Genomic DNA, 17,267 nt, shown 5'->3' with positions numbered 1-17,267 from the left:
GGCACAATGACTTACACCTGTAATCCCAGCATTTTGGGAGGCCGAGGCGGGTGGATCACCTGAGGTCAGGAGTTAGAGACCAGCATGACCAACACGGTGAAACCCCATCTCTACTAAAAATAAAAGATTAGCCGGGCGTGGTGATGCGTCCCAGCTACTCGGGAGGCTGAGGCAGGAGAATCGCTTGAACTCGGGAGGTAGAGGTTTGCAGTGAGCTGAGATCGTGCCATTGCACTCCAGCCTGGGTAACAAGAGTGAAACTCTGTCTCAAAATAATAATAATAAATAAAAACATAGTTGAGGCCGGGCGCGGTGGCTCAAGCCTGTAATCCCAGCACTTTGGGAGGCCGAGATGGGCGGATCACGAGGTCAGGAGATCGAGAGACGATCCCGGCTAACACGGTGAAACCCCGTCTCTACTAAAAAATACAAAAAAATAGCCGGGCGAGGTGGCGGGCGCCTGTAGTCCCAGCTACTCAGGAGGCTGAGGCAGGAGAATGGCGTAAACCCGGGAGGCAGAGCTTGCAGTGAGCTGAGATCCGGCCACTGCACTCCAGCCTGGGTGACAGAGCAAGACTCCGTCTCAAAAAAAAAAAAAAAAAAAAAAAAACAAAACATAGTTGAGATAATCTTTTCTGTAGTCTAAAAGTGTGTGCTCTGGTATGTGATAATCAGTTCCATATGATGTTCTTTAGAAATAAGACAAAAGATTTGGAGAAGTTAAATAGTCACTATTTCTAGCACTCTTTCTAGATTTATGTACTGTCAGTGAAGGTTTAGGCTATAGGCCTTTATAATATCTGAATTCTCATTTTTGTAGAAACAAGTCTAATTTTTACATATGAAAAGTCAAATTATAAGTTAGGAAAAATCAAGGTCTATCAAAACATTAGTCTAGCCAGTAAAACAGTCTTTCCCTTCTTTTTATGACAATTATTTCAAACGTTTTGTCAATGATGCCACCCTGTTTTTATGACAAATATGGCAATTTGTTTTTGTAGTGTAACTTTTTAATAGTGAATTACTTGTTTTTAATAGTGAATATTGCAAGTCTATGCCCTATTTGTAACATTGTCAAGAAACAATGTCTGGTTCTCGCAACTTTCCTTTTTCTAACTTTTTAGTGTGTACCCACTTAAACATTTCTACTTGTAATGCTTTTAAAGGAAAGTAGGATGTTTATATATTTCTTTAGTATAACATTTGTTTAGGTATCGAGATTGCGTAAGCATAATAGTTCTTCCTTTTCTGTGTATTTGCTTTTATCTAGTAGTGGCCTTTATACAGGGGAGAGGTTGGTTTGTTTCCTCTTTGTTTTGAAATTGTGACGTTACTGACTACCTTGCTTAGGCCCATTTGCATTTTCAAAGCCATCGTTTACTAATTGTGCTTGCCTTCAAGAATCTGGGATTAGGAAGAAGATGAAATAGTGATATATGACAGTGAAAATGCTTCATGCTAATAAATTTTATTTTCCTTTATTAAAAAAATAGGATAAAAAGTCAGTAGAAAGCACTTGCCTTTGTTTTGCACGCCTAGTGGACAACTTCCAGCATGAGGAGGTAAGTGTTTAGTCTTTGGTAGTATTTTTATGAGGTGGTTGAATTGCTGAATCTTGATGTAATAATTCCTTTATTCTTGTGTTCGTGAAGAATTTACTCCAGCAGGTTGCTTCCAAAGATCTGCTTACAAATGTTCAACAGCTGTTGGTAGTGACTCCACCCATTTTAAGTTCTGGGATGTTTATAATGGTGGTTCGCATGTTTTCTCTGATGTGTTCCAACTGTCCAACTTTAGCTGTTCAACTTATGAAACAAAGTAAGTGCAATTTTACTGTTCTACTTTAAGCAGGAAAAGTTGGTTCTTCATTAATGTGTAAAGTCAACATAAGCCAAGCAAATGGAAGAGATTACTAATATCATAGGCACTGGATAGTAAAGAGAAGTGTTAATATGTAATTTGTGTTGGGACGGTATGTTAATATTTCTAACATACTCCTTTTAAAGTATAAATTAAACGTTTGCCCTTGGTGTTTCTAGGGCTAACAATACAAAGTCATTAATTTCTATTCAATGTTTGTCATGTAACCATCCTTGATTAGGAGAATTCTGAGTTTTATGTTAACCAATAACCAGCTGTCTTCAGCTTATATAGGTTGCTTTTTCTGCCCATGTTAGATTTTCTAGCAGTTTTTCTGATTCCAGAATGCTTCCTTCCCTCAGAAAGTAGGAATGTATTTATAATGATGAATACCTCTGATGTTTGCTAATTTGTTATTTCTAAACCTTTTCAAACGTAGACCTTTCAAATTTAGGTATTTCTAAACCTTTACACAGCGTATAGGAAATAAAATTGTATTGCACTGTTCTTGTAGTTGACCGTTCCTCTCTCAATCCTTAGACTTAACAAGTTGATGTCAGAGAATGGTGGGGCACCAAACAACATCTATACATTGTAATTTTTTTTTTCTTTTTAACTTTTTGTAGAGACAAGGTCTTACTGTATTGCCTAGGGTGTTCTTGAAGTCCTGGGCTCAAGCCTTCCTCCCGCCTTGGCCTCCCAAAGTACTAGGATTATAGGCATGAGCTATCACACCTGGCTGTTATGATTGGTTCTAGAAGAGTATTCATCACTTTTGTGTAGAATACCTTTAATTGTGCGTAATTTCATAGCCATAATTCTAATCTCTGTGGATGTTACCCCGGGAGTCAGTGATGATATTAACTGATAAAATCGTCTTTGGTCCCACTCTGTCTGAGTGGTCCCGTACTGTCTGAGACAGTATATTTAGCAGTATAATATTTTCGTTTTAGGGAAGCTCAGTTTTATATTTAGTCGCTCTTCTTGTGAATTAACACATTGGCACATAACTTTGTAGAAAAATAATGTTGAGGTGGCTAGTTGGAAAGATTCTCCATAAAGCATAGAGTCTTTTCCAAGCTTGGTATTCCAGACAACCCTATTTTGAGTGGTCCTGAAGAAAGTGCTCTTTTCCTAAATAAGATTGGGAAAGGTTCAACTCCTTCTTGAGTATCCACAATTCACTTTACTTACTAAAGTCCCTAGGAGTTCTTTGAACCTTGTTTATCCCAACATTTCCCGAATCAGTAAGAGAGATTATTTCTTGTTAATGTACGTTTTGTTACAGCACATCCCTAAATACTAATTTGGAAAATTGCTACCTGCCTTTTGTTTAACTTTTTTTTTTCTTTTAGTGTATTTTCACCTCTTTTGCATGCTCCAGGCAGTTTACCACATGTTTGTCATATGGAGGTCACCATAGTTGCTTACTGTAATAACCCTGTAAAAGGAAATGTGGACCTCTTCTATTTGTCTCTATTTTGTTGTCATCCCTTGACTTCTAAAAAAATAAAATCCTTATAATGCAGCATACCATGTATTCAAACTTGTCTATAAAGTTGCAAAACTGCAATTAAAAAAAAATCTTAACCACTAATTGTGAAATTCTGTGTGGCAGGCAATTCACTATCCACATCTCTCTGCCCAAATCATTAATGAATATTTTTCTTGATTATAGAACTTACTGATTATTGGCAAAACATTCTAATAAAATGTCTATGTATATTTTGCATATGTATAATATTTACAGGAACACACACACAATCAGCAAAGACCCCGCTGTGTCTTTAGGTTTCAGCTTTCCTTAGGTTTAGACTGACTAAACTGTGGAGACTGAGAGTTCCTTCCACTCAGTGTCAGCACATCTGAGTGGTTATCACTGCAGAGTCCTCCAGAGAATGATGTCTTCTGGCAGTGGAAACTTACAGTAGAGAATGCCTGCCCGATCCTTGTATCAAGTTACAGTTTGATCACAATACAGTTTTTAATTGTTACATTTTATACTATAGGCCACACATTTTCAGTGTATTTGAATTGAAGACAAATACATGAATATATTTGGTTTGTGGTATGTTGAATGCATTTTTGTGCAAAATACTGTGCTTCTCAAGGAAAGAAATAAAGGGTTCCTGAAGTCTTAGGGTTAAGAAGGAATTGTGATGAGGCACCCAGCTAGGTTTGAACTAAAGAATGAAGTCTCCAGAAAGAGATTGTTAAAATCTACACGAATTTCTTTTTAGGTCTTTATTACAGCACTTTTGCATTTTTTACATTAATTTCTGCATTATGTTGCTTTGTAAGAAAATAATTCTGGTTATTTTACCCCCTTGGGTAATGTTTGCCCTTGAATGAGGTACTATAACTAGTTTAATAGGCTTTTGTTTTTTGTTGTTGATTTTTACAGACATTGCAGAAACGCTTCACTTTCTCCTGTGTGGTGCCTCCAATGGAAGTTGTCAGGAACAGATTGATCTTGTTCCACGAAGTCCTCAAGAACTGTATGAACTGACATCTCTGATTTGGTAAAGATTGGGCTAAATATCACTTTGGGAGGCCGAGGCGGATGAATCACGAGGTCAGGAGTTTGAGATCAGCCTGGCCAACATGATGAAAACCCGTCTCTAATAAAAATACAAAAAATTAGCTGGGCGTAGTGGCGAGCACCTGTAATCCCAGCTGCTTGGGAGGCCAAGGCAGGAGAATTGCTTGAACCCGGGAGGCGGAGGTTGCAGTGAACCGAGATCATGCTACCGCCCTCCAGCCTGGGTGACTCTGTCTCCAAAAAAAAAAGATGGGGCTAACTATAACTTGTAGTTTGTGTGAGATTATTTTTCTTCATAGACCTAACGTTTACTGATATTTCATAAAGTTACTAAAATTATTGTACTTTTTGTTTTCAGTGAACTTATGCCATGTTTACCAAAAGAAGGCATTTTTGCAGTTGATACCATGTTGAAGAAGGGAAATGCACAGAACACAGATGGTGCAATATGGCAGTGGCGTGACGATCGGGGCCTCTGGCATCCATATAACAGGATTGACAGCCGGATCATTGAGGTAGTAGTTTCATCGTACCGTTTAAATATGTCTATTTTGTTGGAGAGTGGGTGTAGGGATGGAGTGGGGAGGTGGATATGTGTACTTGAATGTGCTTGATTTTGAATTAACTCAAGATTCTCTCATTTTGTCTCCTGAGAACAAGGTCCTCATTTCTGTTCAGGTCAGAAAACATCATGTTCTAGTCCTGCTTCTGCTGCTAACTACCTGATTGACTTGGAGCAAGTAATTTAAGTTTGTTGTTCCATAGTTTCCTCATTTCTGAAAGGAAACATTGGAAGACTTAGGCTGTAGGTTCTAAAACGTATCTATCTTCTATCAGAAAGCAATGTCCCACGAGCAAAGATTTACATACAAATAGTTCCCTCTCAATATTTTTTAAGAGCAAAAACGTGGAAACAAATGAAATAGCTAGTTCTGGGTAAATAATTAAGTAAATTGTGATACACATAGGCTTGTATGTTATCCAGATATTATTGGGACAGATTTTAATGATATAAAATCAAATATGAATGAAAAACACAGTATACAATATTATGTGAATCTTTTTGGAATTCAGCAAAATAAGTGAAAATATGAATAATACAAAGGGGAGGAATATACCAAAATGTTGACAGTGATTTTGTGTGACAGTTTTATGTGATTTTGATTTTTACTTTCTTATATATTGTTTGCACTGAAATATTTTTTAAAACTAAATTAGCATAATATTTGCTCCAGCTTAGGAAGTGTTGGTCACTGTGTTATTTGTGATGCCATGCATAATTTACTATTTTCAATACATGAGACACCTGTAAGAATTTATGTCTTTTCTAATTTCAACCTTTGATGTTTGAATTTTTTTTAGAACATCACACATTTTGAATAGACAGTCTTCTTTAAAGGTGCCTTCTAGTTCGTTTCTAAAAATGAATTTTAGAAAAAAGTTTAAACCAATGACTTACATCATAAAATCAAGAGTTTTAAAAATAAATCCAGTTTCAGAGCCAACTTTTATGAGAAAATTGACTTTGACTGGTGTTTTGTGCAGCATTGTATATAAGCAATATATAAGCAGGCCAATCCTGCTAATAGCGGTCCTGGTCTCTAACTCTAAGTCATCTTCTTTTTAGCATTTTCCTGATCACCTTCACTATTAGCTTCCTGATCACCTTCACTATTAGCTTACTCTCTCATATGTGCTGAGAATCTTGTCTTCCATTCAGCCTAGGAGTTCCATAGATTGGATTCTGTAATGAGAATATTTTGTCACTTCTGGAGTCTCTTTAAATCAAACTCGTGTTCATTGAACTGTCTCAAATATGTTCTGTATACCACACGCAACCTTGGCAATGAATCTGTTTCAGTTGTGTCCCTTTCAATCTTTAAGTTATCTTTGTTTCATGAGGACAATTTTATAGGATCATTTTGTTTAAGGGAGGATTTTGGTAGGTTGCTAAGAATTCATCGTGTAAATAACATTTTTAATCTAAGAATACCAAGATTTATGGATAACTGATTTTTTTATAAGCAATGTCTCAAAAGCATTCTTAATACAAATGGTGTCTTCTTTGTGTCAGTGATGCTACATAGGTGGATCTTTCATCAAGATTTTATCTGCATTTTGTCTAAGGGTCCCTGATAAGGCTTGAGGCATGTAACCTATGTCTAACTAAAAATGATTTGGTGAATGAATGAGTTTTGTCCTATCTACACTATTAAATTTTCCATCTTCTGTTAACTTCACCATCTAAGGCCTGATGAAATAAATATGTAAGATAGCATATTTGGAGGGTCCCCACTGTGTCTTAAGGTAATAGATTTCTCAATGTTTATATTCAAAGTTTCTCTCTCTTTGCTCTCAGGCAGCCCATCAGGTCGGTGAGGATGAGATAAGCTTGTCCACTCTGGGACGAGTTTATACTATTGATTTTAATTCTATGCAGCAAATCAATGAGGACACGGGAACAGCACGTGCCATTCAGAGAAAACCTAACCCCTTAGCCAATAGTAACACTAGTAAGTACATTCTGAGTTAAAATAGCACTATACTATTGTGCAATATTTTGTGTTTGCATAATAAATAATAATTGGCTCATTAAGTATCTTTTTAAGCTTAAGTCAATTGCATAACAATAATTTGGTTTTGGATTTCTTAAATCATGTGCAGTAATGGATGAGTGAGCCAGTATTAACTGGTGTCTTCTCCACAATTTGTCTACTTACCTGATGTTCTGAGACTCGAGTTAGAATTCGCTCATGCAGATTTTTATCTGATCCTGTTACTACTATTATACCTTTAGGTCCATTGACTAGTTCTTTCCAACCTTGTATTTTATACCTTCCTGCCAAAATTATCTGAATTAACTGAGGACAGATAATCGTGATTAAAAAAAAAACAAAGCCAGGTTTCTGACATTTCTCTCTCCCCTCAGGGATTTAGTTTATTGCTTTTGCAGCTGTAGTTTAGAGAACAGTGGTCCACAAATGTGTTTTTTTTTTTTTTTTTTTTTTTGGAAAAGGGCAAGATAGTGCTGGGCTTGGTGGCTCACGCCTGTAATCCCAGCACTTTGGGAGGCCGAGGTGGGTGGATCATGAGGTCAGGAGATGGAGACCATCCTGGCTAACACGGTGAAACCCCGTCTCTACTAAAAATACAAAAAATTAGCCGAACATGGTGGCGGGTGCCTATAGTCCCAGCTACTTGGGAGGCTGAGGCAGAGGAATGGTGTGAACCCGGGAGGCGGAGCTTGCAGTGAGCTGAGATCCCGCCACTGCACTCCATCCTGGGCGACAGAGTGGGACTCCGTCTCAATAAATTAATTAAATAAGAAAAAGAAAAGGGCAGAGAGCAAATAATGTAAGTGCTGCAGGTTATATAGTCTATACTCACCACCACTGCCATTGTAGCCTTCAATTAGCCATATACAATATGTAAACAAATGTACATGGCTGCGTTCTAATAAAATTATATTTACAAAAACTGGTGGTGGACTGGATTCGGCTTACAGACCGTACTTTGTCAACCCCTTATGTATAACTTACTATTTATCAGTTATCTTTTCCTCACACTTTATGTCACTAAGCAAAGTGGCAGAATTACCTTTTTTATCCATTTTACAAAGCTTTTAGTGAAATACCGTGTATTTCTAGAACTCTTGTTTCTTACCACTGGTTTAGTTGGTTAGGACTGGATTTCCCTATTGTTTCATTGAATATATATCAGTAAAATAAAGAGGTACAGTGTGGTGATGAATTGTTACTTTCAGCTGGTCCGAATGGGTCACTGGTTTTCTAGAGAGCTGAATTTTGCCTGTCTTAATGTTGCCTTTAGCATCTTTGTAAATCCTAGTTGATCATATCAAAGAAGTTCATGTGTTTTATAATGAAAAAGTTTTCATAGCATTTCAAGAATTACATTGACTCGAGTATTTTATATTGTTTATTGTGTTTCTGAAGTCTGTCACTTCAGGATTGCATTTTTTTTTTTTTTAATGTAATAGGTGGATATTCAGAGTCAAAGAAGGATGATGCTCGAGCACAGCTTATGAAAGAGGATCCAGAACTGGCTAAGTCTTTTATTAAGACATTATTTGGTGTTCTTTATGAAGTGTATAGTTCCTCAGCAGGACCTGCGGTCAGACATAAGTGCCTTAGAGCAATTCTTAGGATAATTTATTTTGCGGATGCTGAACTTCTGAAGGATGTTCTGAAAAATCATGCTGTTTCAAGGTGTGTTAATGAAAATAGTAGAAACATTTTACAAATTCAAATCTCTGCAAGTAATTTCAGAAACCTCTAAAGTAATAATAGAAAAAATATGCACAAAAGTTTGTTTGGAGTATCTTGAGCTCTTTTTTGTCTAATGTCTATTCATATTCACATACAGCTTTTATAAAATATAAAAGTTGAACAGTTAAGAAAAATGTTTATGTTAATAGAATGGTTTCACAATGAAAATGCTTTGCTCTCAATTTAAAGTAGTATGGCCAAAAATAATCATCAAATTCAGGCAGAGTTTTATATACAAATGCTTTCTTTTTTTAGTCACATTGCTTCCATGCTGTCAAGCCAAGACCTGAAGATAGTAGTGGGAGCACTTCAGATGGCAGAAATCTTAATGCAGAAGTTACCTGATATTTTTAGTGTTTACTTCAGAAGAGAAGGTAATGTCATATAAATTAATAGTCATTTAGTCTAGATAGTACTTCAATAGAAATAAAGTTTTAATCTGTTGAACAAAAACTGATAGCTTTTCAATTTAAAAATGACATTTAAAGCCCTGTTAGCTTACAGCTCGGAGTACATAGAATGTGTCTTTCATGCTGGGCGTGGTGGCTCACGTCTATAATCCCAGCACTTTGGGAGGCCCAGGCAGGTGGATCACTTGACGTCAGGGGTTGGATACCAGCCTGGCCAACATGGTGAAACCCCGACTTTACTAAAAATACAAAAATTAGCGCACATCTGGGCTGATGTCAACTTCCTTGCCTCAAGCAATCCTACTGCCTCAGCATGGGATTACAGTTTGTTTTTTAATAAGAGTCTGATAGAATGATAGAAGTCGTGGACTCTTCCCCAGAAAACTGTGAATGTGTGCTCATTCACTCACATTAAATTTATCCACATATTTGCATATAGTTTATACTAGCTGATAATCAGACACACACATTGGTATACATTTTGATAGTTCTTAGTCACGCTCCTTCATACATACTCTCCTATGATTCCAGGACAGATAGGAACCCCTGCCTCACAAGTTAATGTTTAGCTCTCTTTACACACCTTCAAGGATGTGATAGTTCCCACCCTTCAATAGCTGTTTTCTTTTTTTTTTTTGGTGACAGTGTTAATGTGATCTTGTCTTTTTGTAGCACTGGAAGTTAACTGATAATTCTAGGTCTTTTTCATCCCTTCTGGCTCTCACACCACAGGGTGTGCACTGTATTTCTGTAATTGATTATTGTTTTTATAATGAGTATTTTGAACTCTGAGTAGGACTTTATGACCCTATTAAGTTTTATATAATCTGGTTTTGAAGATTAGAAGACATTCAATATAAGTATTTTTCTTTAACCTTTAGTTTTTATACTTTTTTCTGATTGAAGTCAAGTTGAAAACTCTGGCTTCTAATTTCTTTTACCTATTTGCCAGTTATGTTTTAGTCTTTTTGTGTATTGTGTCAGTGTTGGTATTTAGGGATTTTGTAGTGGTGGGGAGAAGGTTCTATTCCTGATTACAACTGACTCCCTTTCATCTCTGTTATAAGGTGTAATGCATCAAGTAAAACACTTAGCAGAATCCGAGTCTTTGTTGACAAGTCCACCAAAGGCATGTACGAATGGGTCAGGATCCTTGGGATCCACAACTTCAGTCAGCAGTGGGACGGCCACAGCTGCCACTCACGCTGCAGCTGACTTGGGATCACCCAGCTTGCAGCACAGCAGAGATGATTCTTTAGATCTCAGCCCTCAAGGGTAAGTAAGAATTGTGTTGTGTTTTTTATTTCTTGGCTGTTGGTGCTTTTTTTGGTACCTAAGAATCATATAGGGAGTAAAATGGTAACATATTAGCATATATATATATATATATATAGTATTTTTCCATCTGTGTTTTGTTAATGAGAATGGGAAGAAAAGATTTATTGGAAACCTATATTGGGTTGTGTTTAGGAACTGTAAGAGATTAGTTTTATTCCCATTGACATACAAGGAAACTAAAGGTCAGAGGCATTTGTGACTTGCACAGTGTTACAACACTTATGTTACTTGTAGGATCTAACGTTGTGGGATTTGAATTCTGGTTTCTGATTTCATAATCTTGGGACTTTTTTGTGCTGCTGCATACATACGACCTTAGAGACATCCAGATATTGATACAGTTAAAAATACTGAAAATTAGAAGTCTTAGAATAAAGGCCAAAAAATACTGATTTCCAGTTTATCTTTAATTGGCAACTGGGAGTAAATACTTTGCTTTTAATAAGGGAAAATGGGAGTTCTTAAATTCTCTACTCCGATTTATTTATCAGCTTTTAATCTTCGTTATACCATGCTGCTAAGAATGTTTCCAAACCTTCTATTGGTTTCCGTTTTGTTGTGTTAGAAACAAACCACACTCTAAAAGTGTTTTTATTTTCTTCTATTAGAAGCTTAATATTACTGGATGAGTGGTACATGATGAACCAAATTCAGTTCTGAAATTGAGAATGTATTCACTGCAGTACTCCTTTTGGCTTCTTTTAAGCTGAAAAGTAGATCATTCTAAAATATAGTAATAATAAGTGGGATCCAAACATTTAGTCTTACAATCTGCAGGGTAGCATTGTCCTGTGCAGACAGCTAACTCAGGTAGGAGAGGGGATGAGGGGAATTGGTGCCACCTGGTGGCAGTTTTCTAGTCTAGCTTAAATATGAATGTTGGCAGTTTCAAGACTTGTGGCAGACTGAACTTCTGGCACAGTGGGTATTATTTTAGGAAACTGCTGAGTTTAACTGGTACCCATGTTATTTGACCAGTCTGAGGAGATTGGACTTGGAGAGGTCTGGGGACTCTTGTACTTCCCTGATTCTACAGGGAAGTACAAGAGTACTACAAGCTTTTGGCTGCCATTTTCCTTTCCAGCCTTGCTCTCTCCTTTACTTCCTTCCCAGCCCCATTCCTACCCACTAGCTGCTGCAGTAACATAAGTTATTGCAGGTTTTTACTATAATGTAGGCATGGTGCCTGAGACATCATAGATACTCAGTAAATTACAGGGGATGATACAGTTCAGACAATTGGAATATTTCTTTCCCTTTAAAAATTTTTTACTTTCTCCCTTTTTTTTAAAGAGACATGGCTCGGGGTCTTGCTCTGTTTCTCAGGCTAACGTCGAACTCCTGGGCTCAAATGAGCCTCCCCACCTTGGCCTCTGAAGTAACTGGGACTACAGGCATGTGCTAGCATGCCCAGCTCAAATGCAGTGTTTCCGAGCCATTTTAATTTAAGGAGTTGGAATTGATTATAGAGTCTAACAGTTGATTATGCCAAAGAAAGAGAAAATAACTTTTTTCTTAAAATATTTTTACATGGTTTTAAATAGTTTTAAGTGGTTCCATATTATAGCATGGTTGCAAATGAAAAATTCATATTTTTAAAATGGAAATTAATTACATTTTTCATCCTTTGAAAGTTCATTTTTCCTGATTGTCAAGCATATTCGAGCACATTATTAAGTATATTCCATAGAAATGTCAGGTGTTGGAAACGTTCCAGTTTTTTTTTTTTTTTTTTTTTTTTGTTTTTTTTTTCAGATTTTTCCAGTTTTATTTGGGCCACAGACCAACTAAACCACATTTTTCAGCCTTTTCATCTTATTTAGCTTTGTTAATCTAAAAATTTATTGCTGTTACAAACTATTTCTCATGTCATTAGAACAGGCTACAGGTGTTTAAATGATTCTAATTCAGAATAAATTACTCGCACTACTCACTAGATTTGTATATAGGTTTTAAAAACCCTACTAAAATGTTTATAAATACATTTATTTAGTATGTTATTGCCATTGTCACACTGTGAAATTACTTTCGGTAGTATATTAGAGGCAGGAGTATTTTGACAACATGAACACTAAGTGTTATGTATATGTTACTCGTGGCCATTTTGGTTAGGGGAAAAAGTATGGTATGCAGATTTAACATTCTTTTTCAGGTTGGTGACTACCCATTTATTTTTATTCTGCTCCTTTGTGTTGCATATTTGTTTTATATACTTACATACTACTGTTTAAAGTTGAACAACATAGAAAATTGATCAGTTGTCTTATTGGGCTTTACGTTTCATAGTTGAGTATAGTTAAACAGCTAGTTATTTTCTGAATAATCATTTCCTGTGTCTGCACACCTCTAGAACATGACTGGCACAGAATTGGCATTAAATAATCACTAAACAAGAACGTACCTTGTTATGACAGTATTTTATAACTCACTGTTTCTGCCATTTTAGCTTGCTTTTTTGGTGAGTAAAGGTACAAAACAGTGGTAATTACTAAACTTATCTCATATTTTCCCATGGTGATAGTCGATTAAGTGATGTTCTAAAGAGGAAACGACTGCCAAAACGAGGGCCAAGAAGGCCAAAGTACTCACCTCCAAGAGATGATGACAAAGTAGACAATCAAGGTAACCCCTTTGATAAAACTATGGGGAGGTAAAGGGGAGGGTGGTAGCAGGTGCAGAAATGTTTACTTCATTAAAACTGCCAGTGGCTCTTGAAGTATGCCTAAGTTTCCTGAGGACTAAGTGTTCTTAGTTCTTTTAGTTTATTAATCTGTTAAGACTGTGAATCTTAAAAATCAGTTGTTTTTCATGACTTAAACTAAAATGGCTTAACTGTAGTTCTTTTTTCTTTTCATAGCTAAAAGCCCCACCACTACTCAGTCACCTAAATCTTCTTTCCTGGCAAGCTTGAATCCAAAAACATGGGGAAGGTTAAGTGCACAGTCCAATAGCAACAACATTGAGCCAGCACGGACTGCAGGAGGTAGTGGCCTTGCCAGGGCTGCCTCAAAGGATACCATCTCCAATAATAGGTGAAGTGGGGGGGGGAATGTTATGTTGCTTCTATTCCCATATTAGAAAAACTTCACATTATTTCAGCCACTACATTTATTGTATGGAGATGATACATAGACACAACACTTTAATTTGTTCTTAGAAGCATAGTTCAAGAATGAGGTAGGTTCTCAGTTTATGAACCCTGCATCTGGCTTTGTCCTAAGTTCTAGTCATGTGCTTTGAAACTCCTTCCAGCATACCTAACTGAAAGTCTCATATGTTCAAAACGAAGTTGTGTTCCTTGGGTAACCTCTTTCTCAGTTTTGTTCCAGACAAGGAAAAGCTGACATTTTCTGTCCACACTCTTCACATCATTTGTGATAAAATTTCTCTACCCAGTACAATGGAACTTAAAGATTTTAGGGGAAAGCCTTTTTTTTTTTTTTAAAAGGCCTTGGGACTTGTTTTATTTTGGGGTTCTGCATGTAGCATACCAACATGATTACTTCCCTCTGCAGGTAAATTTTAAAAGACTAATTGTCATTGAGAAAATAAACATGCTGTCTTTGGTTTTGTTGGTTGTTTATCTGAATTTCAGTGTTTAAAAATAATTAAGTGAATGAATTGCTGAAGCTATCAGCATTTGTAATTTAAGCAGCTGGGTCTTGTTTGCCATAGCTTATTACATCCTTAATAGGTGTGTGTTTCTGGTCTGTGAATCTTGACTTCAGCTCTCCAGGAAATGCAAGGATAATGCACATATGTGTGTACTTTAGAAAATAAAGGGAACACTTAGGAAAGTGTTAGGTTGCAGGGTTCCAAAAAATTAGTGCACTTTGTTTACAATTCATGTAATAACCTGCAGTGTATTTTAAGTTTTTAAACAGTTCTCCATCATAGCCCATTTTCAAAGTGAAAGTTAATTTGGTTGTGGATTCTGAATTTATTAATCTCTAAGCATATACCAGAAAGGATTTTAAGTGTAGCAGCTATTTGCCTTGATCAGAAGTTATATCCTTTCTACATACGCTGGGACTTCAATATCTCTTTTTTGTTTCTTGTAGAGAAAAAATTAAAGGTTGGATTAAGGAGCAGGCACATAAATTTGTCGAACGTTATTTCAGTTCTGAGAATATGGATGGAAGCAACCCTGCCTTGAATGTCCTTCAGAGACTTTGTGCTGCAACCGAACAACTCAACCTCCAGGTGCTGTGGCCAGTGCATTTTGCTGCTCTATTTCAGTCTCTTCCCAGCATCTCCTGCTACTGTTTTCCTTCATGACTCTCTAGCTTCCTGTGGATTTAGCTATCCTACATCGACTCTTTTTTTTTTTTTTTTTGAGACGGAGTCTCGCTGTGTCTCCCAGGCTGGAGTGCAGTGGCGTGATCTCAGCTCACTGCAAGCTCCGCCTCCCGGGTTCACGCCATTCTCCCCCCTCAGCCTCCCAAGTAGCTGAGACTACCGGCGCCCGCCACCACGCCCGGCTAGTTTTTTGTATTTTTAGTAGAGACGGGGTTTCACCATGTTAGCCAGGATAGTCTCGATCTCCTGACCTCGTGATCCACCCGCCTCGGCCTCCCAAAGTGCTGGGATTACAGGCTTGAGCCACCGCGCCCGGCCTACATCGACTCTTACCTTATATACACCCTTGGTGCTGGCATTTCTTTTACTTATCCCTTGACTATCAGGATTCATCAGTCTATATTAAATGTACTAGAAACCTCATCTTTGACTTTCTTTCCTTCACATCTCATAATTCTTGACAAATGAAGAAACTTCAGAAATGTCCCCATAAGCACATCTGTTTTCTAAGTCATCCTCAACTATAGGTATAGATGATAGGCCTTCCTTAGACCCTCTCTCCACATGGGGTCTCAAGAGTGGCAGGAGAGGCTAGAGGTTTACTAATAAGTGTTTTATGTTTCATCTGGTTCTCAGTTTTGTTTGTTTTTTGTTGTTGTTGTTGGTTTTGATGTTTTTGATGTACCTTGAGCAGTTTTGGTCGTATGTTTTCCAAGACATTGTTCATTTTGCTGAGACCTTAAATGTATTAATTTAAAGCCACACCTTGTATTCTTGATTCCTCTTTTCATTCTGGTGTTATAGCCCCTTATTCTTCAGTTTTGTGTTCTCATCCTTTAGAAATAATTTTTTAAAGAAAACTACATTGGTTGAATGCGAAGATTTTCTTATGTTATTATGGATTCCTCGTTTTCCTCATGAAATATTTTGTGTGTGTGTGTGTGTGTGTGTGTGTGTGTGTGTTTAAAATCATAATTTCCAAGGATTTACTAAGACTGTACCACTCCTTTTTTTTTTTTAAGGGCGTTGAGAATACATTCAGTTCCTTTTGAGGATATGTGAGTCGTGTATTTAAGTACTGCTTAAATCAATATAGAAATACTTTTCCTAACTCTTTCAGGTGGATGGTGGAGCTGAGTGCCTTGTAGAAATCCGTAGCATAGTCTCAGAGTCAGATGTTTCATCATTTGAAATCCAACATAGTGGATTTGTGAAGCAGCTGTTGCTTTATTTGACATCTAAAAGTGAAAAGGATGCTGTGAGCAGAGAAATCAGATTAAAGAGATTTCTTCATGTATTTTTTTCTTCTCCAGTAAGTTACCTAATAATGCCTGTATGTCTTATAAGAACCAGTATTCACTAATGCATATATTTTAATCTCAGTAATAATTTCCAGCAGGTCTGGGTCAAGACATTGAGGGAAAACTTCTAGGTTTTTATGCAGTTGGAATCTTTCAACTTCTATATATCAAAGTAAATAGTAAAACAATGAAATGGGGATTTAACAAAGCTCATGTCACTATTTCTATGGTTGAAGTATCTTGAGTCTTTTTTGCTTGCAAGATGAACGATTAATAGTAGTCTCTCACCTGTGAATGTATTTTACTTGCAATATTTGTTTTTAAATGTATTAAAGTTTGTATTAGTTCCTTTTAGGGAAATAGACGTCTATAATAAGATAGAGGAGATATATTTTCCTGTTTTGTACATAAAATACAGTTGTAACAGTTCCCATCAAGGGTGCTTGATGACCATTTATGTCACCGTTTATAATGTGGATTACAAAGCCAGGAGCCACAGAGTGGCTCCCCTTCCTTCACTCTTAAGTGGGCCAGAGCAAGAGGGTCATCTTTGGATACTGTTGACAGCATTCTCCTTGTTTTACAGTGGCTTAAGGAGAAGGCATCACTTGGGCCGTTTCACTCTGGATTATCTACGTAATAGCGCTTAGGATAGCTCTCCTATATGTTAACATTATTTCACCATGCGCTTGCTGTGTTCAGAGGCATTTGAGCATTGCTTGTATTTTAACTTGTGGGTCCACCTAAAGCAGAGTTAATATTTATTGTTGATTCGTTAGACGCGTGACAGTATTATGTATAGTTTTACACCATACTTAAGATTATGTGCAATCTCTTATCTGAAACCCCTGGAGATGGGTGGGTTTCAAGGGTCCTACAGTGTATAGTACATTAAAATTTCCAGCAGTTTCTGAATAGCACTCTATATCATATGCATTAAATATTTTTATAGCATAACATGAATATTCTTACTAAAATCAGATAAATAAAGACTGTAAATAGCCTTATGTCTGTTTGGATCAGATTTTGCCACCAAGTGACTTCTGTTTTCAGAGCCTTTGGATGTAGGGATTGTGAATACAGGATTGTGGACTGTACAAAACGATTGTCTTTATTGAAATAATTGATGTGGTAATGTCGTTCAAACCAAATCTGCAATAAAAGATAAAGATGAATAGACAAATTACTCTTTTTTATAAAGCTGCTTATTAAATCTTCTCTTTGAGGAGAG

At 36.8% G+C, this 17,267-nt stretch overlaps 1 protein-coding gene across 50 annotated transcripts in view; it reads left to right on the top strand.

The window, feature by feature from the left end:
• TRIP12 (thyroid hormone receptor interactor 12) overlaps positions 1 to 17,267 on the top strand; it is a 154,478-nt gene that overhangs the window by 110,424 nt on the left and 26,787 nt on the right. For 20 of the 50 annotated variants that reach the window (XM_077957733.1, XM_077957734.1, XM_077957757.1 and 17 more), the window contains 12 exons: positions 1,494 to 1,562; positions 1,653 to 1,818; positions 4,265 to 4,382; positions 4,761 to 4,920; positions 6,762 to 6,915; positions 8,400 to 8,628; positions 8,944 to 9,062; positions 10,166 to 10,373; positions 12,958 to 13,058; positions 13,294 to 13,468; positions 14,498 to 14,639; positions 15,856 to 16,047. In XM_077957733.1, the coding sequence (XP_077813859.1) occupies positions 1,494 to 1,562; positions 1,653 to 1,818; positions 4,265 to 4,382; positions 4,761 to 4,920; positions 6,762 to 6,915; positions 8,400 to 8,628; positions 8,944 to 9,062; positions 10,166 to 10,373; positions 12,958 to 13,058; positions 13,294 to 13,468; positions 14,498 to 14,639; positions 15,856 to 16,047 (1,833 nt within the window). The remainder of the gene's footprint in view (positions 1 to 1,493; positions 1,563 to 1,652; positions 1,819 to 4,264; positions 4,383 to 4,760; positions 4,921 to 6,761; positions 6,916 to 8,399; positions 8,629 to 8,943; positions 9,063 to 10,165; positions 10,374 to 12,957; positions 13,059 to 13,293; positions 13,469 to 14,497; positions 14,640 to 15,855; positions 16,048 to 17,267) is intronic. The other 30 variants (XM_077957735.1, XM_077957759.1, XM_077957755.1 and 27 more) reach the window with 3 other exon arrangements.

Source organism: Macaca mulatta, chromosome 12 (assembly GCF_049350105.2).
Source record: "Macaca mulatta isolate MMU2019108-1 chromosome 12, T2T-MMU8v2.0, whole genome shotgun sequence".
Taxonomy (NCBI): Eukaryota; Metazoa; Chordata; class Mammalia; order Primates; family Cercopithecidae; genus Macaca; species Macaca mulatta.
Note: the sequence above shows the minus strand (reverse complement) of the source record. Positions and strands in the feature narration are given on the sequence as shown.